The 24422-nt window shown below is 35.0% G+C and overlaps 1 protein-coding gene and 1 long non-coding RNA gene across 4 annotated transcripts in view; one reads left to right on the top strand and one right to left on the bottom strand.

Annotated features, from left to right (window-relative positions):
* The window catches only part of LOC119066881 (rho guanine nucleotide exchange factor 11), a 95397-nt gene that overhangs the window by 18528 nt on the left and 52447 nt on the right, over positions 1-24422 (bottom strand). For all 3 annotated transcript variants that reach the window (XM_037169565.1, XM_037169566.1, XM_037169567.1), the window contains 7 exons: positions 19528-19684; positions 16257-16379; positions 5067-5138; positions 4813-4997; positions 4086-4744; positions 3897-4016; positions 3621-3829 (listed from right to left, as the gene is read on the bottom strand). In XM_037169565.1, the coding sequence (XP_037025460.1) occupies positions 3621-3829; positions 3897-4016; positions 4086-4744; positions 4813-4997; positions 5067-5138; positions 16257-16379; positions 19528-19684 (1525 nt within the window). The remainder of the gene's footprint in view (positions 1-3620; positions 3830-3896; positions 4017-4085; positions 4745-4812; positions 4998-5066; positions 5139-16256; positions 16380-19527; positions 19685-24422) is intronic.
* LOC119066887 lies at positions 627-22858 on the top strand. The gene is made up of 3 exons (XR_005085822.1): positions 627-641; positions 4044-4050; positions 22752-22858. It is a non-coding gene; the product is annotated as an uncharacterized LOC119066887 (long non-coding RNA).

The raw sequence follows: 24422 nt of genomic DNA, 5'->3' as shown, positions 1-24422 counted from the left end.
GGACATTCCTCATGTTTCCTCTTCAATCGTTCAATGACTAAACCGTGATAAGGCTGCCACATGTAGAAATCTATACAATGTCGAACTATGACAATTTGCAAATTTTCCTATCAAATAAAAAATCTCAATACAATGTCGACCCACCCACGGTAGTAAAAAGATTTATTTTGATGGCTCTCGAAATAATGCAAATTTAAAAATCAACTCTCCGGATCATTTCATTATGCAGGAAGCATAAAATTTATTCCGAACGAAGCTTTATTCGATCTGAACTCTGAACGAAGAGAGAAAGAGAGTAACAGTTTCAAAAAAAAGGGTTATATGTGCCATCCTATACGATGGTTCTGTGGAAGCTCAATATGTATACCATAATCATGTTAGGGAAGATATATTCAAAGTTTCAAATGTAATTTCATTTATTTGTTTGACATTATTCTTTTATGATATTCGTAATACTTCCACAAATACTTTGCGAACTCATTTTTTTTCTTTGTCAGAGAAAAACAAAGTTGAGGCATTACGAACGGCAATAATCTACTTTTTAAAAGTTCGATTATAAGACAAAGTTATTTTCTTTTTTAGCATTTTAGCTTGCAAGCAATAGACCGAAAAATGAGATATTCTTTTAAAAAGAAGACTTTGTATCGCTACTGAATGTGAAGTGTAGACTCTAAAAGTCTACCAAAAAAAATCAGAATGTTCGTAATTTACGTAAAAACATAAACATGCGTTATGTACAATGGACCGGCCGAATAGACGATTGAATTATGTTAATCGAATTAGAATTTGAATGTAAATGGCTGAAAGTTCGACGAACCCACTTCAACGTTTAGCTCATATATAGTATATCATGTACGCATAAAATAGCGTCCCTCTATTCGTATATACCAATATTACCCTGCCTTTTATACCACATTATGATACCCAAATTCATATTGCGAATTAAAATTGAATTCTGGCTGAAATTCGGAGAAGCATTGACCCAAATCAGAAAAGATTATCAAATAAGTTTGTCTAAGAGAAATAGTTCATTTTGAGGGAGGAAAATAAAGATCAAAGTTGAAGAATCGTTCTTCTGTCAAAGTTATATGAAGAGAACTCATAGTTAGACATGTCAACGATTCGATTTAACAAAAATGAATATTCAATGTACAAAATACTAAATGGCAGTGAAGGTGTGTAGGTTGACAAATATTTTGACCTTTAAGAAGCATTGCCATTTATTCAGCTGCCTTTATCACAATTTTTTTTTCTTGAGGATATTTCTGCCGAAAATTTAGCAGCGAAGCTCGTCTCTATTGAAAGACATCGAACGGAACAATTCTACCTCAATTATATGAATTTATACATCTTCGTCGTATTAAGAGTAGTTTCAAATGTGTAATCCTTCAACTATGCATTCTGTGCATTGTTCATCAAAATTCCAAGCAATTTCATTTCCTAATTGAAAGCACGTCAAATGATTGGGAAGTTTTCAATAAATTTGATATTTAATGAAAACAAAGACGCCATATCTGTAAATACACTTTGCAACAAAATGATTCTCTCAAAACGACAGACCTTTAGATGTCTACAATTGAATATAAGCTTTACGTTGCATTCATTAAAATATTCATTAACGACGCTCTGTTTATACTTCCATTTTAATGTAACACAAGATTGTAATGCTGGTGGCGGTGCATTAGAGACAGTTACACATACACATTATTCATGATCACAATGCAAAGCGTTGTTACATTATCTTGCGATTGTTAAAGTAGACGACAAAAGATTGTCAGCATCAAAGATGATTTCTGAAATCTATTACGGATGTCATCTGCTTTTGACAGCAACGACATAAATAAACGATGATCGGTAGGCGATGTGATCTTATAATAGCAAAAAAAACGTCAAAACAATTGAAGTAAAAGACCAGATAATTATACTGACGTAATTTGCTGTGATCAGTTAAGGGGTCATCCATGAAACAAATTCATGCTGAAATTTCACTGTCTCTGGCTGTACATCTTCGAAAAAATGGTGATACATTTTTGCGTACAAAGGGGTAGAGGGTAGAGATGTGCGGGCCGACCTATTTTCAAAACCCGACCCAGCCCGGCCCAGACTAATTTTTGATGCCCGAGCCCGGCCCGACCCGAGAATTTTGTAGTAAGGCCCGGCCCGGCCCGACTCGGCCCGTATTATTTTTTTACTGAGCGAAAAAACCTAAAATTGGCGCGCAAGTGGAAATCATTCTGTTACCTATCGTTATAATAATGTAGTCTCACAAATCTGTCGAACGCTTGAAAGTAAGCTTACGCTCGGACTGTATTGCAATTTTTCTTTAAATTTTTGTTTAACTTTTCACATTTTTTTAAAAGACGAACAAAGTCGGGCCAGCCCGAATCTTTGTTTTCGAAACCCGAGCCCGCCCGAACCCGACTAATTTTCGAAACCCAGACCCAAGCCCGGTCGGGCCGGGCTGGGCCGGATCGGGTAGGTGAATTTCGGGCGGCCCGCACATCTCTAGTAGAGGGTGTAAAATTCTTTACTTTTAGTGTAAGCGTTATATGAATGGACCCTTAACACACGAGTTTCATCAACGTGCTCAACAGATAAAGATTGCTACGCCAATTTTGTTTCAATTTTATCTAACAATTTGGGCCTACACTCACACGTGCATACATATTTCTGGCAATAGGTTGGACTTCCAACATTGAAATCGTTCTCTTTCCTCCACATTACAGGCAAAATTTCTCAATATGGTAAAGTTCAAGTTCAATTTATATTTGCATTTCAGTTTCGAAATACAAAAAGTCGAAAATTCAAGCTAGTTCGTTTATCTGCCAATATAAATAAATAACAATGGCAACCGACAGAACACGTCGCTATTTCGGTAACGGTTGGTTCAAAGTTTTTGAGAGCAAAAAAAAGGTGAAAAGAAAAGAAAAATTCTAAGACCGAATTAACGTAAAAACTTATTGTCGGTTCCAAGTTCAAAACACTTTCAATGTAGGCAGAAATTCATTGTTAAAATCACAATTCATAATGATGCAATAGCTAAAAGGTTACGGTTCATCGGTACATTCAATCGTCCCCGTAGTTTTTTTTTTCTATCATTCATCCGATTGGGAACGGGATGAGACATGAGTCAAATGCATTGAATTGTACAATTCAACCTTACATTTGTTAAGGGAAGACTAGCGAAAAGAAAAATGTAAATTTTCAGCTGCCTTGATTATGTGATAAAAATGGCTCTACCTGTGAATCAAATCGCAAGCAGATGCTATTCACCTCACCTGCAACATAATCCCATGGTACACATTGTTTACCATGTTGGGATTGATTAAACACAAACCACAATGTGAAATGTATGAAGGGGAATGTGTGTTATCTTTCATGTATATGTCGCCGTAGTTTGATTAGGCAGTAAATTGGACAGACTTTCAAAATGTCAGACACAAAGGGTCCATTTTACATGAACTAAAACAAGACTGAAATTCTTGGCGTAAATAGTGAATATGATCGAATTGGTCGAAGAAGCAGGGCGCTTCCGTTTAATAAAAATTCTATTGAACTGAGTCCTTCAGTTACCCGACCCCAACTTTCTGATAAAAAAATGAAAGGAAAAGTCTACTCACGTTTTGCATTCTGAACTACTCGGTGCGGTCAACTCCAACATCTGAGTGACACTAGTGTTGATGAGAAAAAATGCATTGGTGTCCACTGCTGATCGCCGTACCAATATCAAATTGATCTTTGATATTGGATTGAAACGCCCCTCGATACTTTTGCCTTCGGCCGCTCCAGCGCCAGGATTGTTGTGGAATTTAAGAATGTATTTGTCATCCTGGAAAAGCGAACATGATTTTAAAATGTGGATTCAATTGTGGCGAGCATTTTCAACTAAATTTTACCTGTTTTTGGAGTAGCACCATCATATTTTCGAATAACAGCCCATGTAATTGCACGCTCGGATTTTTCTTCATTATCAGCGGTCCGTCATGTAACAGTTTGTGTTGTGTGAGGTCAACGTTCTGTGAAAAAAAGAGAAAAAATTGAAGTTACTGAGTCCAGTCAATCGAACGCTTCCAATGTCGACATACCTTAAACTCGCTACTGGCTTCCTTTTCGTAGTTTGCCTTGTCTAATTTCTTCTGAATCGTTTGCAATTTGTGTGCATCTTCAGCATGTCTCACAGCCTGATTAACATGATCCAATATACGTTTCGATGAGTCTAACGCTTTACGCACAGCTATCGCCTCGGCATCATTGTCCGGCGAAACTCTAACGGTAATTTTATATAAACTCTCAAACAACAGCGGATACTTGGTAAGTCGTTGTAGTGCCGTTGGTAATAAGTCTTTTAGTTGTAAACGACGACATGCCTTGTGTGATTCGGCTTTGGTCAAAAGTCTTTGGAGGTTTTCGTCTTTGCGACGTTTTTCTTTCAGTGCTTCCAGTGCGATTTGTTGACGTGCACAGAAATGGGCAGCGTGCTCTTTGAGTTCTTCGCCCGATCGACCATCGAACATCGTAAGTAGTAAGTCACCGATATCACCGACTAGCGAACCGTGCTCAATGCGACGCTGTTTCAATTGCTGTTCGAACGATGAATGATGATCTTTGAGAATGAGTAGGGCAGGTGGAAATAAGAGATTCAAATGTTCAGCGTTCAATGCAGCCGACTCCTGGAGAGGACGCATGAAAATACCTTCCAGGAGCCGTAATGTTCGTACGTGATTCCGTTCCGTTTGATAGATTTCTGAAATTAGTAAAAGAAATTCGGTGAAATTCTTCACGTTGGCATTCAGATCGGCGGTGATTACTTACCGTTAATAATTTCTTGACGTTTCTTTTCACCATCCGACAATGTTTGCAAAATATCGGCAGCGACATTTGAACTCCAATCGGCGATATTGTCACCTGCTTCATCATCGCTGTCTACCCACTGTCGTGGTGCTGGTATTGTGCCTTGTCCAGCCGTCGGAGCAACAGCTTCCAACGATGTACTAGGACTGAAATTTGAAAAAAAAATGAAAATTTTTCTATTGGTCTATCAACTCCATGTTTTAATCAAATATTACCTTGACGATAGACTAGAACTGGAACTTGCGAAATTGACATTGCTAATACCTAAGTCTACTTGTTGCTCGTCACTATAAGGAAACAAAAGCACATTTTGTAAATTAGTCAAATTGATTTCGATCCGTCACATTCAAAGAAAAATTGTTTCATTCAAAGGATGTAAAGGAAACTGATCTATTATAATATACCTCTCAGTGTGGACAGCCATTTCCAATTAAATTATCAAAAAGTTCATCAAGTTGATTATAATTGCACTCGTGCAAACAATTCAAATGACATTTTATTTGTATTTATTCAATCAGACACCATTTCATTTTTAATATTCTGCACTCTCATATTGGTTTCATTTAACCTCTTTTTTTTACTGTAGCATCATATATGTACGTCTACGACTGTTTATACAAAATTAATTTCACTAATGTAGTTTAATTGGACTAACAAATAGCAACTGCACATATCCAGTACTGACACCACACATGGCGTCTATGCGAATACGAAACAAAAAACAAAAAAAAAATGTTACAGAAAATTGCAACGATGGCATCAATCATTTTAAAGTGCATTTAACCAACATTTTCATCTGTATAAATTTACAATAAATTAATAATGTAAGTTTAACAAAGTGAATAACACCAAATGACTGATCGGAGCGCATCCAGTTTCAGTCTGGCATCGGTTGTTTTTATTGAATCAACAATGATTATAAATTGTTTCCTTCTACAACGTTGCAATAAAGAAATTCACCACAAACTGGTATTGTGATTTCATTGCAAGTTCAGAGAATTTTTCTCCACTCCCCTATTTAAGTGGCTGAACACTAAATGTTATGGTGGCAATTACATGGCATGGAGTTTTCCGTATATAAATTAAACTTAAAACTGTCTCGATATTGATAGTCACGTTGTTTGAGAAGAATGGAAATTATGTGTGTCAGCTGGGGAATGGGGTAGTTGCAGCGAAAAGTGGTAATTAGGTTTGCCTTTGAGACAGATAGAATTATGGTACCTTTCTTGGAAGTACATAAAAAGTCTTAGAATTCAGCGAGGTCGATGATGTAATTAGATTGGTAATTTAATGATTTTTTCACGTTTGACTTTTAGGATGACACAACGTTTTCTGTAATCGAGCAAGCTATCGATGAGTTGCTAACTAGGAATCGAGTAATAATATGATATTAGGAAAATATTCCATCATCAATCTTTTGTGAACGTAAAAATTACAAACCCCATCGTCCATATTCGACCTTCGGCTCTTTTTCGACACTTCGACACTCTTTTTTGTAACAGAATTTTTATTCTTCTTAAAATGTACTTTCAAAGAACTTCCATTGGCTTACGAAACGTTGTGTTAGTGAAAATTGAATTGGCAAAAAAGTAACTGAAACGCCAACTACAGCCATAGCTATGCAATGACCTACTCGAAATAACTAGATGAATACAGACAATAATATTTTTTCGATATTTTTTCTATACTTAAAACTGAACCAGTTCATTCATAAAAACGTTACAAGAAAAATTACGTCGATGCTAGCCCGAACATTTCGATAATTTATTTATAGTTTGTGTGGTCAAAGTTTACACTAAAAATGCTTGATGAGGTCTGTGAGTGTGTGTGACTTACTGGTGCACACTTTCAGAAAAAAAGCTTTATATCACTTTTATGTTGAACTTGTAACATCGAGTTTAAATATATGAATGAACCACAACATGTGCCAGCACAATGGAGACATATAAAAATCAACGCTATAGCATACACCATCATCAACACACAATATCTTTATGGATTTAACGTGACCAGTATGAGGTTTTTTTGATTATATAGTCTTTTAAAAGAAGAACGAAGATCAATGAGACGATTCGCCCTCCAGTTTGTTTTATCTTAACTAGCTCAATTATGGAAAAGGTTTCTCGGTTGTTTATAGTTTAAGCTAACGTAATGGATAGTGTCTTGTCGTGTGTAGTAAAAATTAGAAGTGAAAATTGTGGAGAGATTGTCTTTGGCTTTTGATGAATGAATTTGGGTCACTTCACAGGATAGTATAGGACGATCGTAGTATATTATTTTGTAAACCGTAGGTTTCAAGAGTAACCTTCACATTATTTTAATAAGTTTTAGGTTTTGCATAGGTTTTGGCATCGTGGATGGTAAGGCTTTTAAGTGGTATGTGGGACATAGAGACAGTCACATTTACATAAAATGCATAAGACTTACATCTGAGCCCAGCCGGGAGCGGCTAATAAGTATTTCAATGGTATTGTTTACGAATATACAACGCGAACATAAAATGCCACAAAACATTTTGAATACAATAGTCATCCTCTCTCCGCAAAACCACTGTGGCATTGTGAAAAGTTTTCGTTCAGTAGCTTTTCTCGTTATGTCAGTCTACACAGTTGAATAACCTATCTTCCATCTTTCCATAGACTTCTAAATAAGGTCAAATCAATAGGCACTTCAGCAATGGAACGCTGTGAATATTTATTCCACAGATTTTTGATTTGTAAAGGTATGCCTTTTCCCTTTTTGAATGCGACAATGGATTCGTATATTCAATTTGTTGAAGTAACTATGGAACTATCGAATCTCACCGTAACCGCATTTAGGCCAACATTGAATACACACCAGGAAGTGATAAGAATGAATGGCATATAACACTGTTCGAAATATGAATGGAAATCGATAGACACGTTTGAAATGTGGTGCTTATCAATTGCAAAGTTAGTTGTTGCGAATAAAAGTTTACATTAAACTGTGAAGTCGAAACGAATAAGCTTTTAAGTGAATTTTCTGTTATGCATGAAATTAATTCTTTGTTGACAAAATATATTACTGCTACTTCGTCGGTTACATCTAAGTTTTTTTTGTTTATTTGGTGTATCGAAAGAACTTTTTTTTTTTTCGTTGAAAAAGCAAACGGAATAGTGGTGGGATAAAACATGATGAGAATTATTTGCGAAAAAAAGAAGTTTTACAATCCACGCAATTTCTGACTTTGCATACGATTTAATTTGATATTTTTAAATAGGAAACGATTATTGTAAGGTTGTTTAGACCGATCAGATCGCGGAAAATTCTTAATACCAATCACCCACTCATTAAGTTCAAAATTTATTTGTTTTGGATTGGTTCGTGTGTGAGGAACCATTTTTGTTAATGTTCGAATATTGAGCACACACATGACTCAATAATCTAATATACTTTTTTCTCTGCTATATCACACGATGTGGAATATAGATTTTCTTTTACAACAAGTAGCAGTGGTTTCGACATATAGAATGTATTTTTGCAAAGGCAAAATGTGACCGCCAAATGTTTAATTGAAATGTGTACGTTTAAACGAATTGACATGAATTGATTAATGTCTGTACGTTTACGTTTTTAGTCGATGCAATTAAATATGTTAAAGGAAATGTTTTGTGTGTTGATTGTAATCCGAAGGATTCGCAAACAATATACATGGATGTGGGATATTGCAAAGTAATAAATAAATTGAGATTTCATATCTCATGAAGTGATCTAATCACTCTTAGTTATACTGAATAGAATCCCCACAGGGGATTCCTCCGTTGGAAACTTTAATCACGAAATGAAATCAAAGCAAAAGATTAAAGTTTCAGTGATTGGCTGTCAGCTCGAAAACGAAATTGTTACGGATTGTTACCACGGGTTCGCATAAAATGTGGCTTCAACCACAAAAAACCACATCACCACACATCGATTCGAATAAACACCGCAACATAAAAGTAGGTTTACCATATTGACATAAGCTTGGGTGAGAGACTTTTATACGGTTTATACACATCTAAATTGTGCTATAGCAAAACTTATTTTGAAATGGATGGTGGAAACATTTTATCGATTTTCATTTATCGTCTAAGATATTTTTAGAAAATTAATTTGAAGCCTTTAAATTAGTCTGTGGAAAAACGGCGACGAAACTACGCATAATAAATGCCTTGTATCAAACAAAAGATTTATATTTTTTTGCATGATGAAAACAATGATTTTTGTTTGTAAACAAAATGTCTCGTGTCAACGATTGAGTTGTATCGTGAGTTTTTTTTAGGGCAAAAAATGGATATTGTAGATAAGGTAAAAAGTTGTAGATTTGCATAGATGTGCTGATGTGCATTTGATGAAAGCTCAAAGGATCTTGATCACATTAATTGTTTTCACTGTTTGCTTTATCTGAAGAGGCACGATTAATCTCTTACTTCGAAACCACAACCGAAAATATTTTTTTTTTTATTAATAGAAAGCTTGCAAGTTTGTTTCAGTTGTAAGAAAATGAACTGAATATATCCTAAGACTATCCACTTCACACAAGGAGTGAATTATAAGACTGAAAATGATTTTATGAACAAGGCTAAGATAGGTGCAAATTCTTATATATTACTATGTACCCTGTACAAGATGTAAATGCGTTGTAGAGAGAACTTTCTCCATTTATTTAGGATTCTTTGACAGTTCTATGTCTCTCCTTCAACCTCTGGTGCTAAACCTTCGCCACTTAACGTCGGTTTCTTTTCCAGGTTGACACAATTTCATAGCACATTATCGGTCAAAAAACAAACAGAGAAACATTGGAAAAACTCTCAAAGGAATGAATTTTCATTGAGATTTTCATTAGCTACAAATTATGTTTTATAATTGCGTGAAATTGCTAATTGAATTGAAATACCGACGTTCAATTAAAATTGATCCATTTAAAGAAACACAACAATCATTGGCTCAGATCCAAGTAATTAACTTTTAAAATGAGTGAAAAAAAACAGTAATGAAAATATTAAGGTATAGACTACAACGAAAATTACACACCCTGCAATATATTTATCGTATGTGTACTAAAATTTTTTTTGTAAATTTAATATGAAAAGTTGGTTTGTAGGCGGAGCTCGATATCTTTTGTGGAGGATCAAATGTTTAGTCTTTAATTAAAAATTTAACTACAGCTTTGATTGTAAAACATTTTGTAACTAGGCCATTCACAGTTCACGCATTTAAAAATTTCGCTTGAAAAATGTTAAAAATTCCAACCCCGCAGCCAATAAACAGCAGAAAAAAAAGCGAACGTTCGATTCAATTTAATAAACAAACACAAATATTTAACGATATACACACCATCGTGTACGTATAGCTTAAACAAAACATGTTTTATTCTTATTTTGAAGGCAAAAAATATGATATCAAACACACAAGAGATTTTCAACCGATGGAAGAAGAAACGAAAAAAAAAATTGTTCACAACACGTAACTTTTCCGATAAATGAACTGAATAACTCGCAACAGAAAAAAAATCGACTTTATAGCATTTTCCAACTGAATTCTGAGTGTAAGAATAAGAACAAACAAACTCATGGATAAATTTGCGCTCTCGGAAAATTGTTTGAACACTGGGAAAATATTCGCAAAGCACACACACAGATTAACTGACTGTGTGGAAAAGATAGAGAAGAAATTATAATGTGCGCAGAGCACAGCACATAAAGCAGAGGAGTCTTTTAGAGGTAAAAACGAAAATGAATAAAAAAAAAGAAAGAAAATGTTGGTACAGTGGACACACAGAGAGAGCATTTAAGCGAACTTTTGGTGTGGCGTTATTTATTTATATATATTCAGTAAAGCTGAGTCCACATAATAAATTAAAAATTTTCAGACAATTTGAAAGCTCTACCGTGAAAATATTACTCTTGGCCGCAAATAAATCAAATTTTCTTTTATGCCAACCGACAAACCAGATTCAAATATGATGCGAAGCGCAAGCACTGACGGGGAAAATTTCGAACTGGTTAATTTTTGAAGATGTTCCTTCTTTTACATTAATCCTAACCAAATACAGTTACTTTCATCAAAAATTATGTTTACAGATCGCAAGTTTTACAAAGGCAACCGAAAAAATCAAAGGGAAAAAACTTTTAATTTTTACGACCTTCCATGTATTTAATGTGTTATCATGGTTAGAATAAATAGCGAAACTATGCTAAATAAATGAGTGATTTTTAGCCCCGTACGAAGTACGAAGGGGCTTATAGGATTACGATGCCGTGTGTAATTGATGGAATTCGAAGCAGACGGTAAGGGCAAAGTGTTTGCCTATGTTTATAGATGACGAATCTGCAATAAAAATTTGGGCCGTCTGTCCGTCTGTCCGTCTGTCCGTCTGTCCGTCTGTCCGTCTGTCCGTCACGTCGATATCTTGAGTAAATCAAATCCGATTTCAAAAATTTTTTTTTTGCCTGAAAGATAGTCAAAATAGTGAGGCTAAGTTCGAAGATGGGCATATTCGGGTCGGCCCTTCGTGAGTTAGGGCCACCTAAGTGATTTAAGGTCTTTTGGTGATATTTATGGCAAAATAAACGATGGAAATGTAAATGACACGGCAAATGATAGGTATTGTCAATACCAATCCAGGAAAAAAAAGTTTTTTTAAAATCGGGTGAGTGGACCGTGAGTTAGGGCCTTAGAAGTGAAAAGCTACTAGGGCCCTATGTGTATTTTACATAGAACTCAAGTAAATTTCATCCGTTTTTTGTAATTTTTGTTTCATTTGAAAGATAATCGAACACCGAATAGAATGTTGTTGAAAAAAAAATTAAATTTGGGTCCTTGGACTAAGGCCGCTACTAGGGCCCTATGTGTATTTTACATATAACTCGAGCAAATTTCATCCGTTTTTCGTAATTTTTGTTTCATTTGAAAGGTAATCAAAGGCCGAATAGAATGTTGTTGAAAAAAATTAAATTTGGGTCCTCGGACTAAGGCCGCTACTAGGGCCCTATGTGTATTTTACATATAACTCGAGCAAATTTCATCCGTTGTTCGTAATTTTTGTTTCATTTGGAAGGTAATCAAAGGCCGAATAGAATGTTGTTGAAAAAAAATTAAATTTGGGTCCTCGGACTAAGGCCGCTACTAGGGCCCTATGCGTGAGTTGGACAACGGCAGTCACAGAGAACGGACGTGTTTATGCGTTGCTCTCTAAAAGTGTTTCTTTCGTGTGGCTGTGTGTGAATTCATTTTCGATTTTGTCTAATTTCTGTGCCAACTTTTACGGCTTTGGTGTTTTTATTTTGCTGTAATGTTTAAATGGTGAAATTATTTTAAAGGTTTTATTAACGAAGTCAAAGTGTTGTTCTCGTAGGTCATTTTCTCTTTGATCAATAAAGTCGTTCTCGCCTCATTGTGCGATATCAACAATTGTGTTATTTCCTTTGTTATTTAACATGTGCTTCGTGGCGTCGGTTTACGGATTAACAATCGACTCTACCAGAAGCTAATGCTAAATTACGTGCTCGATTAATGTACGAAAATGACACATTGCCGTATGGCATCTGGCAGTCAATTTTAGTGCAGGTAAGGTACAAACGCTTCGGGTTCTCATTTGACACCCCAAAACCACATAGCAAATTTTTACAAATTTGCTGTGGTACAATCCCAAGATACAGAAACTATCTTGTACTCCAAAATGACCGCGAGGTTTAACAGATCTATTGATTGATACGTTGTATGGATGTCAAGGGATATGACGAAATACGAATCATTCAGACGCTACAACCTGCAACGCCAGAACGAGTTCAGTCACATGGTGGCATGGCGATTTATACGAAGAGGCAACTCATGGCCTATGGTGATTAGACACTTGCTATTACCTAAAACTAATAGCCGTAACCGTAACAAAGTCGGAAATATCAAAAAACCCAACATTCGCTTTCTCCATAAAAGAAACCATATCGACATAATGTCAATAGTAGAAAGAGCTACAACATGACAATGTTGATAGCGCCATCTTTGGGAAAATGTACAGGTCAATTAGTGATGGTTGTGGTATTCGCATACCACCCACGGCTTGGAGAATTCACAACGTATGGGACGTTAACACACGGTCGATTTGTGAACAATCTAAGTCGGGAGAGATATGATGTAAAATCACAGTCCATATGATCAAGAGACTTGTACAATAGCACAACAGGCCCATCTGAGGCTTAGGTGCTGGGCTTACACCCTCCCATCTAATCTAATCTAATCTAATCTAGGGCCCTATGCGTATTTTACATACAACTCGAGTAAATTTCATCCGTTTTTCGTAATTTTTGTTTCATTTGAAAGATAATCGAACACCGAATAGAATGTTGTTGAAAAAAATAAATAAATTTGGGTCCTTGGACTAAGGCCGCTACTAGGGCCCTATGTGTATTTTACATATAGCTCGAGCAAATTTCATCCGTTTTTCGTAATTTTTGTTTCATTTGGAAGGTAATCAAAGGCCGAACATAATGTTGTTGAAAAAAAATTAAATTTGGGTCCTCGGACTAAGGCCGCTACTAGGGCCCTATGTGTATTTTACATATAACTCGAGCAAATTTCATCCGTTTTTCGTATTTTTTGTTTCATTTGGAAGGTAATCAAAGGCCGAATAGAATGTAGTTGAAAAAAAAATTTGGATCCTCGGACTGAGGCCGATACTAGGCCCTATGTGTATTTATACTCAATAAATTAAAATTTTAGGGCTATTTGAAATTTTTGTTTTATTTGAAAGGAACGTCGTACGGGGCTTCGTAATTGCGCTATGCGCAATTTCTAAGATGTACACATTACATAATAATTTTACTTTAACTACTTTAACCGGCGCATAGGCTTACGGTCAAAGTAGGGTGACAGACGCACTAGGGTCACGTACGCAATAGATATACGGGTTTGTACGGAGCTCAGTCGCAGCAAACGCTCCGACTGTTCTGATGGCTCGTTTTACTGCGCATATGTTGGTCGTTCGAGTGAAAAATTTTCTTTTTTTTGGATTTTGACTTTGCACTGTACTGTCTCAGAGATAAATTGATGTGCGGGGATTTTTAGCCCCGTACGAAGTACGAAGGGGCTTATAGGATTACGATGCCGTGTGTAATTGATGGAATTCGAAGCAGACGGTAAGGGCAAAGTGTTTGCCTATGTTCATAGATAACGAATCCGCAATAAAAATTTGGTCCGTCTGTCCGTCTGTCCGTCTGTCCGTCTGTCCGTCTGTCCGTCTGTCCGTCACGTCGATATCTTGAGTAAATCAAATCCGATTTCAAAAATTTTTTTTTTCCCTGAAAGATAGTCAAAATAGTGAGGCTAAGCTCGAAGATGGGCATATTCGGGTCGGCCCTTCGTGAGTTAGGGCCACCTAAGTGATTTAAGGTCTTTTGGTGATATTTATGGCAAAATAAACGACGGAAATGTAAATGACACGGCAAATGATAGGTATTGTCAATACCAATCCAGGAAAAAAAAGTTTTTTAAAATCGGGTGAGTGGACCGTGAGTTAGGGCCTTAGAAGTGAAAAACTACTAGGACCCTATGTGTATTTTACATAGAACTCAAGTAAATTTCATTCGTTTTTCGTAATTTTTGTGTCATTTGGAAGGTAATCAAAAGCCGAATAGAATGTTGTTGAAAAAAAAATTAAATTTGGGTCCTCGGACTAAGGCCGCTACTAGGGCCCTATGTGTATTTTACATATAGCTCGAGCAAATTTCATCCGTTTTTCGTAATTTTTGTTTCATTTGGAAGGTAATCAAAGGCCGAATAGAATGTTGTTGAAAAAAAATTAAATTTGGGTCCTTGGACTAAGGCCACTACTAGGGCCCTATGCTTATTTTACATACAACTAGAGTAAATTTCATCCGTTTTTCGTAATTTTTGTTTCATTTGAAAGATAATCGAACACCGAATAGAATGTTGTTGAAAAAAAAAATAAGTTTGGGTCCTTGGACTAAGGTCGCTACTAGGGCCCTATGTGTATTTTACATATAACTCGAGCAAATTTCATCCGTTTTTCGTATTTTTTGTTTCATTTGGAAGGTAATCGAACACCGAATAGAATGTAGTTGAAAAAAAAATTAAATTTGGGTCCTCGGACTAAGGCCGCTACTAGGGCCCTATGCGTATTTTACATACAACTCGAGTAAATTTCATCCGTTTTTCGTAATTTTTGTTTCATTTGAAAGATAATCGAACACCGAATAGAATGTTGTTGAAAAAAAAATAAGTTTGGGTCCTTGGACTAAGGTCGCTACTAGGGCCCTATGTGTATTTTACATATAACTCGAGCAAATTTCATCCGTTTTTCGTATTTTTTGTTTCATTTGGAAGGTAATCGAACACCGAATAGAATGTAGTTGAAAAAAAAATTAAATTTGGATCCTCGGACTGAGGCCGATACTAGGCCCTATGTGTATTTATACTCAATAAATTAAAATTTTAGGTCAATTCGAAATTTGTGTTACATTTAAAAGGAACGTCGTACGGGGCTTCGTAATTGCGCTATGCGCAATTTTTAAGACGTACACATTTCATAAGAATTTTACTTTACCGACGTTTACGGGCGCAGTAGGTTTACGGTAAGAGTAGGGCGACGGACGAACTAGGGTCACGTACGCAATAGATGTACGGGTTTGTACGGGGCTCAGTCGCAGCAAACGCTCCGACTGTTCTGACGGCTCGTTTTTTTTGGTTTATCACTCGCTATTCTAATGCTCAATGAAATTGAATGGTATCGCATTTTCACGTACTTTATAGCGAAAGAAAAGCCGAGCCATGCTGATAAATTACATAATATCATTTCGAAGAGTATTCGTATACTGGTTACATATGGGTGGAATATTGCTCGCTTAATAGATCCAGATTACAGGTGAATACATTATCATCGGCTTATGAATTATTGCGATAAAGATTAGCTGAGTGTTGATAAATGAAGAATGTATCCGGTGCTTTTATATTTAGATTTTGTATCGGATAAGTAATCTCGAGATAAAGTTGAAGGCACTGCGATGGTCAGTGTATTTCAATTCCAATTTACTATCATTGATGATAGAAGATCTCAAACCTCAATGCAATCAGTGTATTTTAACTAGAAATGTAGCTGAATTCGTATCTTTCACATGTTGGCAAATCATAAATATAAATGGGTTCTGCTGTAGCGGTAGCCACGATAAAAAGTATGAAAAGAGTGTCTCGCACAGTTTGAAATGTATACTTCATGAATGAAAGAAAAGCTCAGACCGTTTCAACAGCGACATCATCTCAGACATGATTATCAGAGAAAAAGCTGAATAATTTACGGAAAAAACTTATTTTCCAATTCAATTCGGTTGGTGTCCACACATGAGCACGTAATAATATTAATCAAAATACTCGATGAATTGTGTACTCACTTTGTTTTCGATAAACTGGGATCGGACGTCTTCCGACGATTGTTTCGATTTCGTCTATGCGATAACCTTTCTTTATAGGATTCCGAACGGTTCACTGATACTGGTGCTGATTTCGACTTTGAACTGAAAATAAAAAGAAAATTGTATTTTGTAGTCTAGGTGCATTGTTGTGAACATCAAAAGTCTACTTAATGGAACTACTTTGGCAACAGGTTAAATTTGTGTTTATTTATTCGACAGTAAAGTGTACGCATAGAGATAACACTAAGTATTTCGGCTCAATAAACTTTCCGTGTGTGGTTCTATATCAATAAATCTAACAATGATTAGTTATTGTTAATCCCGACCTGACGAGGCGCACAACATAAACATATAATATGAGCTGTATGGAAAAGTATCATTGTTATCGTTAGCTACGACGAAAATAAACGATGAGTTCCAGCTAGTTGGACTTCTTATGATTTAAAATTCATTGTAAAAGTAAAAAAATTCCACCAATCTCTTGACAATGCTCAGGTCAGATCAAAAGAAGTAATAGATTCGATAATTGTACTGCTAATAATATTCGTCGTCTAGTTGAATCTAGAAAACGAATTTATTTGGTTTGATGACTTAGTATTTACTTTCAAGTTCGAGTTCCAAGTAATTTGGAGAATCTCTTATTACAAATGGTTCTGTTGTTTAGTAGAACCATTACAAATCGCTTAATTTCATTAACTCAAAAGTACACACCGTAACGTTGATTGTCTAAGGGAAAAATATTAAATTTGTTTGAAATTCAGTTAACGTCATATCCATCCTTATCACTAGTACACTTTGAAAAGGTAAACATCAATTGAGTAAGCAAATTTCATATTTCTTTGTAACAAAATTCATGGAATCACAAAATTAAATCACTGATTCGCACTTCCATTTGACGAGAATAAAGCGAAATTTCCATTACATTTTTCTAAAACTCCTTCGTCCATGCTCGAGAATTTTTGTTGCTACTGAGTGATCGGTCATCCATTGCAAATATTCAGCCGCAATCATCGATTCCATGCTTTTTTGATCAAATAACATGCAAGTAATTGCGAAAATCAACTCAATCTCACATCACAAATTTCTTCCTTTTTTTGCACAATTTATTCTCTTAATTTTCGTGTATTGTACACTGAGCACATGATTCAAGTTAAATGGTGTTAATCGTATTTCAAACATCAATTTTCGCAATTTTAAAAGCGACTCTTTAAACGTTGTCCGCGTTATGTATTCACCTTATCTATATGTTATGCTTGAACGTACTAACGAATGTGAGAGCGATAGTAGATTGTAGCTCTATCAGCAAGGTAAAGCAAAGAATTCATCGTTAAGGAATGTAACTTAAAGTTTGTGGTCGAATGTTATTTAAACAAGCGATGTAGATTGAGGGTACAATGAAGTGATGCAGGAATTTTTTTTGCCACCTGTAATCTCACTCGGGTAGACAGTTGCTTTAAACGGAAGAAAAGCCAAGTCTTGTAATAAAATCATCTTCGGTCAATCCCTAGTAAAGTAACAATATTTCTAAATTTGTGTTAGTACTTTTCACAAACCTAAGCTGATAGGAATAACCTTTTGAAAATTGCCAATATCTCAGGTAGATCTCGCGAGTAACACGATAGATTCAGATATACCATAACATACCTTTCAAAATGGATATTGATAAAGACGATAACATTGTAATTAGTTTCTACTGCCGATGTGTTAGTAGTGGAGCTTAGCAGATTTTCACGTATACTGATATTAGGGGTAAATCCTGTCTTATATAAAACAATTTCGTAGCTATCTGTCAATTTGACCCATTTAAAACAAATTACATTTTGTGGATATTGCTCGAAATTTGGATGAATACCAAAGATTTTCTGTCGTGCAGTTAGTCATTTGTCATGAGGACGACACAAAGACAAGCGTAAGCGATGAGCTTCAGCTAGTGTTCTCTTATACAGCGAAATGTATTTTAAAACAAATGAAGTAATAGATTACGTATTAGGAAGATCAAACAGTAGGAATTACTTGATGAGAAACATATTTAATGTTTTTACTGCGAAACGCTTGCCCTCACTCAATCTTGTAAAATTTGCTCCACATTCCATTTTACGAATTGTAAATGTGCCTTTGACAAAGAAATTCATCTGCAGACGAAAGGGAATGGTTTTGAAAATTCCTTCCTACCCTATTAGAAACGTCCGTTGTAGCTGACCTCAACGACACCAGATTCAACTAGTTGAGGCTCATTGGACTAGTCTTTGACGTGAGCTTTGGATTTACCCTTAATATTTGTTGTAAATAAACTAAAAGAAACAAAAGTTGGTGCACGTTCCTATTCGGTGATGGTGGGCCAACAGAAACGATTCACGAGTGTTGTTATTGTGTTCAAATTTAGAACACGCTAAATAAATTGTTAGGTTAGATAGCATTCGCTTATCTAGCGTATTGAAATTAATCCATCTCGAATCCACCACAGTGCAAAGGAGACATTTAGAAATAGGGAGAAAGGAATGTTTTTAACACGATACATTAGGCTGCAGTATTTGCAATAGTATTATTCATGATCGTCAACTTTTCTTTTGGAGTCTTTCAGTTTCGCGTCTTTGGCTCGTTAGATCTGACGAATGAGTAATGGATTTACGGTGAAAACGAAAATACCTTGAGCCTAACTGAACTTAAATTAGATTAAAATTACCCCGAGCATATCTTCTTCTTCATACAACATGTCTCTACATCGGTAAACACAGATAAACATAATGTGACATTTATATATCAGTCTACATAAATATGTGCGCGCTTTTTTTTCTTCTTCTTCTGTCTGTTGAAACAGTATACACACAGGTGCCTACCTAAAACAACATGTTCACTTCACCGAAAAAATACTTTAATTTGAAGATAAATACAAAAAGATAATAAACAGAAATTTCGTACGCGGCGAAAATTGAAATGAACAAGTCAATAATCTCATTTCCGTCAGACTCATAAACATGATTATTTTTATAATAGGCCTTTATCGATTCGATACCGAAATGTGTGACAATACAGGGAAAAGTTTAAAATTTTTTAATTATTTATATATCGCAATATAAACTTTTGAATGAATCAGTTGATCGTTTAGATTGTTACGAAAAAAAAAAATTAAATTTAAAGCGGAAGGAACTTCAAATCAAATACCTTCATCATTGACTAAAACCTGCATAGGGTACTCAAGTGGGTCTTAATCACATTAATTATAAATTATATAAAAATACACTTGACTTACCTATCGCGATGTGCTGGTTCAGCGTCCGGCGCATTTGAATCAGTATCGACGGAATGAGCATGCGTAAAATCAACTGAACTTTGAGCAGTTGAACTGTTGCTAATATCTGGCCGTCGATCAGATGGTTGTCTAACAACTGATGTGGATGTAGGACGATCTGGAAATAAGAGAAAAACATTGTTAGACACTTCTGAAGAATGAAAATTTTTGATGTGTCATTTAGTCTAAAATAAATTGATTTACCAAAACTACTTTGCGAATAAAGTGATGCTCGCGAAGTCTTACGCTTTTTCTTATTCTTTTTAGTTTTCTGTTCATTGAAATGGGCCGCAACGCGTGCGCCTAGAGATGGAGAAGTTTTCTTTTGAAGTTCTGGCTCTTCGCACGAGTGGAAAACTTCTTCTTCATCATCGATATCGTTGTCGTTACCGCAAGAGTCTACATCACTTTTATCGCCTTTTTCGGCATCGACAGAATTTGATTTCTTATTCTTATCGGTTTTCGTGGAAGATGTTAAAGATTTACGTCGGATGCGGTCAATGTCCGCATGACTTAGCTTTTTATTAGACAAACGGTACCGTAACAACGCGTTTAAGTTCAAGTTCGAATGTGAGCGTACATTTTTCTTGGGTGCAATGATGACTGTTGCTGTCGCTTCGACTGTATCTAAGACTGGCGGAGCCGAAATCTTGCGATTATTCCGACCTTTCAAACTATCTCGCTTTTCAAGATCTGCAATCTTTCCCTTTGACGAACTCTTTACCACTCTGTTGTTTTTGAATTTTCTGTCGGTTAGTAGAAGTTTGTCTTTCTCCGATTTACTTAAACGTCGACCGGATGGTGAACGTTGAATGATCAAATTATCCTCATCGGTTTTCGATACTTTCGACTCTTCTGAATCATCATCAACTTCATCATTCGATGGGTTTTCCGTTTTGACTGGTGACTTGAGACGTCTCATGCGATTTTTGAAGCTCGAAACGCGAAAACGATCCGTGTCCATTTGACCGGGTCGGAACCACATTTTAATTATTTTGTTATTCTTATCACAATCAGTTCAGTTCAATTATTTTCATTTCAAAATATTTTACCGAGTTGACGTAACTATTAAAATCAATTGAGTTAAATATGGCTCGACACACACAGCTATATAATTCTCAGCAACAGGCGAGAGAAACACAAATTATTTTCTTTTTGTATACATAAAGGTCAATGTGTAGGTGAATTCATGCATGCACGTTTACACCAATTATTTCAATTAGTGTTGAGGCCACGTGACTGAATCTTCAACGAGTTATTGGCTACGTATATCACACAATTAAATTAAAACGGATCTAAAGAATTGAATTTCGAAGTTTGTTTCCAATGTTTTGTGAATCGACCACTTCACACACAGAAAATGTTCCTTTTTCTGCTTCACTTCACTACTAATCAACAATTTTGAATCGCTAGATTTTGTTCAATAAATAAAAGTCTTTGGAGAATTCAAATTTGAAAAAGAAAAATCTCAGAGCTAACTTGGCTTTTTACTCACAAATCGCCATCTTATTTCTGATCAGAACAGAAGACACATCAATGTCCCGTTATTTTGTAATTTCATTAATATTTGGACTATAATATCATAGTGATGATGGCTGCATTATATGCAATTATGCAGATCAGACACTTTGCATCGAACGATGCAGTGTTAACCTCGTATAAAAATAATGATGACAAATGTACCTTGAATGAAAATCCATATATCAAATCAAAGAAATTAAAATTAAACAAATTCCTAGAATTTACGATGTTGCTTTCGTGTATTAAAAATACAAATTTCGAAAGAAATTCATCTAAAAAACGCTTATTTTCCGATAAAATGATGTTAATCAAAACAGCTAAGTAATGTGGGAATATTGTAAACTATACCGGTAAGCCGTGTCTTGTAATGTTTATTGCGATGTACAAAAAATGTAAATAGAAAAAAAGTTTCGCACTAGAAAAATGATCCAGATGGATGTGAGATGAGTTATTTTAGGAGATAAAACGCACTCCAGAATGAATCAGTTGAATTATTTTTGTTCTTGCTTGATGTATATAATTGGCTTCACCTACGTTGCATTAGGAAAGGGGACTAGGCAAGGCATCCAATTTTTAATGGATAAATGCATAGACACACGCATAGAAAACCATCCAGAAACGATCAATGCACATATTGACGTCATCACACCATAATAAATCCATTTAGAGGTAATTTTATTGTAAAATTTAAATGAATAAAAGATGAATAAAAAATTGAAAATAAAAACTTGCATTTCCAAAAATATTGTTAATTTTAATCGAGATTGACATTTTAAATATATCGCTGCCGCATGTATACATATATTGTGGACACTTGATAAACATATACATCAAGATTTTTAATACAATTATAATTTATGCTTGTTATTCAGGCTATATTCATATAAAAAGATGGGAAACTAAATTATTTCCCACATTTTAATAAAAAAAAATAATTTTCTATAAGACGACTGTCATCAGCTTTACGATATTATATTGAACTGACGTCTGGACATTTTCATTTATATTTATTAAATGAAGTCAGATTGTAGACAGGTCTTATTATACAATATACCTGGTACTGGTATGTACTTATCAATCAAAATGATTAGTTTTCGTCTGAAAATCCAGAAGTTAGTTTTGCGTATTAGGAGGAAGATTTGATTTAATTTTAATGTTTTCTAATCAAAGTTGAGTTGGTTGTGAAGATAGAGCAACTGTAGCTAAACTTCTATCAGGGATACCAAATTTCCTGACGACTTACATAGATTCAAAACGAACATTATATGGAGGCTGTGTAATCTGTAATGATACAGACCGAGAGTAAATTCATATGCATCACTTAATAATAGACAATATATGCAGAACTCCAGAACTTCCGACGGAATGTCGATTTTGTTCCTCTGCCTGTTACTAAACAATACTCAAGAACATCTTGATAAAAAATTGTTTCTGAGTTCGCTCAAAGCAATAAAATTTTAGTAGCACACTTGGGGTGACCGATGGATACAGGATCGAGACTGGCGTAGTCCAAAAAAATTGTCATCCCTAGATGTCAAAAATCGATTTTAAAAATTTGGAAAAATTCATTTACAACTTGCGACAAATCATAGAAGCCAAATTTTCAAGTTTTCGGCCTCCCACTTTCCACATGTAACAAAAAACTTCTTTAAAATTTTTGTTAGCTGTATACACCCTTCCTCAACAAAAAAGAAGTTTTTCCGAAATGCACCCAAAAACTAAGAACGGGTGTCGATTCAGGGACCTTTTGGGAGCTCAGAACAGCATTCAGTAAAATCGGACCAGCTCCTTCCCCATACAAAAATTTTCATTTTATGGTATCGTTAGAAAAAATTAACTTCGATCAAAATATGTCCACTCACCGAACTTTGGTGACAAAACGATTTCAGAGGGGTGTATGAAATTTCATTCGTCAAAATTCGGCGACTAGCAAAAATTGAGCGAATCTTTAACTTGAAAATTCGGAAATTCATCTAGAAAATGATTCGATTTTTGCTCAAATGATCTTAAATTCTTGGGGATGTTGTGGGCTATCCAGGACAGAAAAGTTTTTGAAAATCATCTAAAAAATATTTGCGTCGTGAGTGTTTGTTTGGTCTAAAATTGTAGAAAAATGGTTCAATTAGGAAAATCGAATTTTTGAATACGTGTAAAAAACAATATTTTTGATTCATTTAATTGAATTTTATATCTTTGGTTACATTTCGATCAAAAATTTTTGAAATCGATGATTTTTTAGACGTTTTCAAAATTTCGATTTTTCTCAATTGAGCCCCAATTTTAGACCAAACATTTTTCAGACAAACTTTCCTTTTCTGGATAGGCCACAACATCCCCAAGATTTTTATGACTTGAGGAGGGCTGTATAATAGTAAGAACTGTAAAGGGCATTTTATGTTCAAGAAATGGTAAATGGTTCGAGACTAAAGTAAAATTCGAAAAATATATAAAGACATTTTAAAGGGAAATGAAATGATTAATATCACTACAATTATAACACCCTGTTTGTTCTAAATAGCTAACACAAACCTATACAAAATTTGTTATCGATACAGAAAAATTTCTTATAACTTCAATAAAAACACGAAACACAGTGTAATGCATTCGTATAAAAATATTGGCAATAAATTGTTTAAATATTTGACCAAGTGAATGTATCAAATCGAACTAGAAATTCCATATAGTTTTTCTTATCGTGTAGTGTGGATTATTACGTAATTCAGCTAATTTAGGAAATAAATATTTTAGTTGAAAAAATTGAGGATATTATCCCGACACGACAGTGCTGCAGTGGATGAAATAGGGAAGGATCATAAATGAATTCATTAAGGAAAAGACAATTTATTGAACATTTACGATGGAACACTTGAGGTAAAAAAGACTTTAATTCTTACGTGGGTGATTCGCTCTTACTCATAAATCTAAAAGAGCATTGACCTCAAGTTTGACTCGAATAATATTAACATTTTTCTACAGATATTCACAGTACAAAACTATAACAGTATACAGTACAAAAAAAAAATTATTCTAACATGCCACGTTCCGTATAAATTAATTCTGCTGCACTGGAGTGTGTTTCTCAGAATTACATTTTAAGATAACAATTCGAGTGGTGTAAACATATATAGAATACTAATCCCTCAACAAATCCAAATGTTATCAATGTCTCTGACATAAACTTTGAATGAAATTTAAGAAAATTTGTAAATTAAAACCGGAAAGTGTACATAGTAACCTAAATTATAACTATCCCAAGTTCAAATACCATTCGAATTATTCAGAACGCTGAGGAAAATAAAATGCAGATTGCACACATATTGCATGCAGCAAGACAT

The sequence above is a fragment of the Bradysia coprophila genome, chromosome IV, assembly GCF_014529535.1.
Source record: "Bradysia coprophila strain Holo2 chromosome IV, BU_Bcop_v1, whole genome shotgun sequence".
In the NCBI taxonomy this organism is placed as follows: Eukaryota; Metazoa; Arthropoda; class Insecta; order Diptera; family Sciaridae; genus Bradysia; species Bradysia coprophila.
Note: the sequence above shows the minus strand (reverse complement) of the source record. Positions and strands in the feature narration are given on the sequence as shown.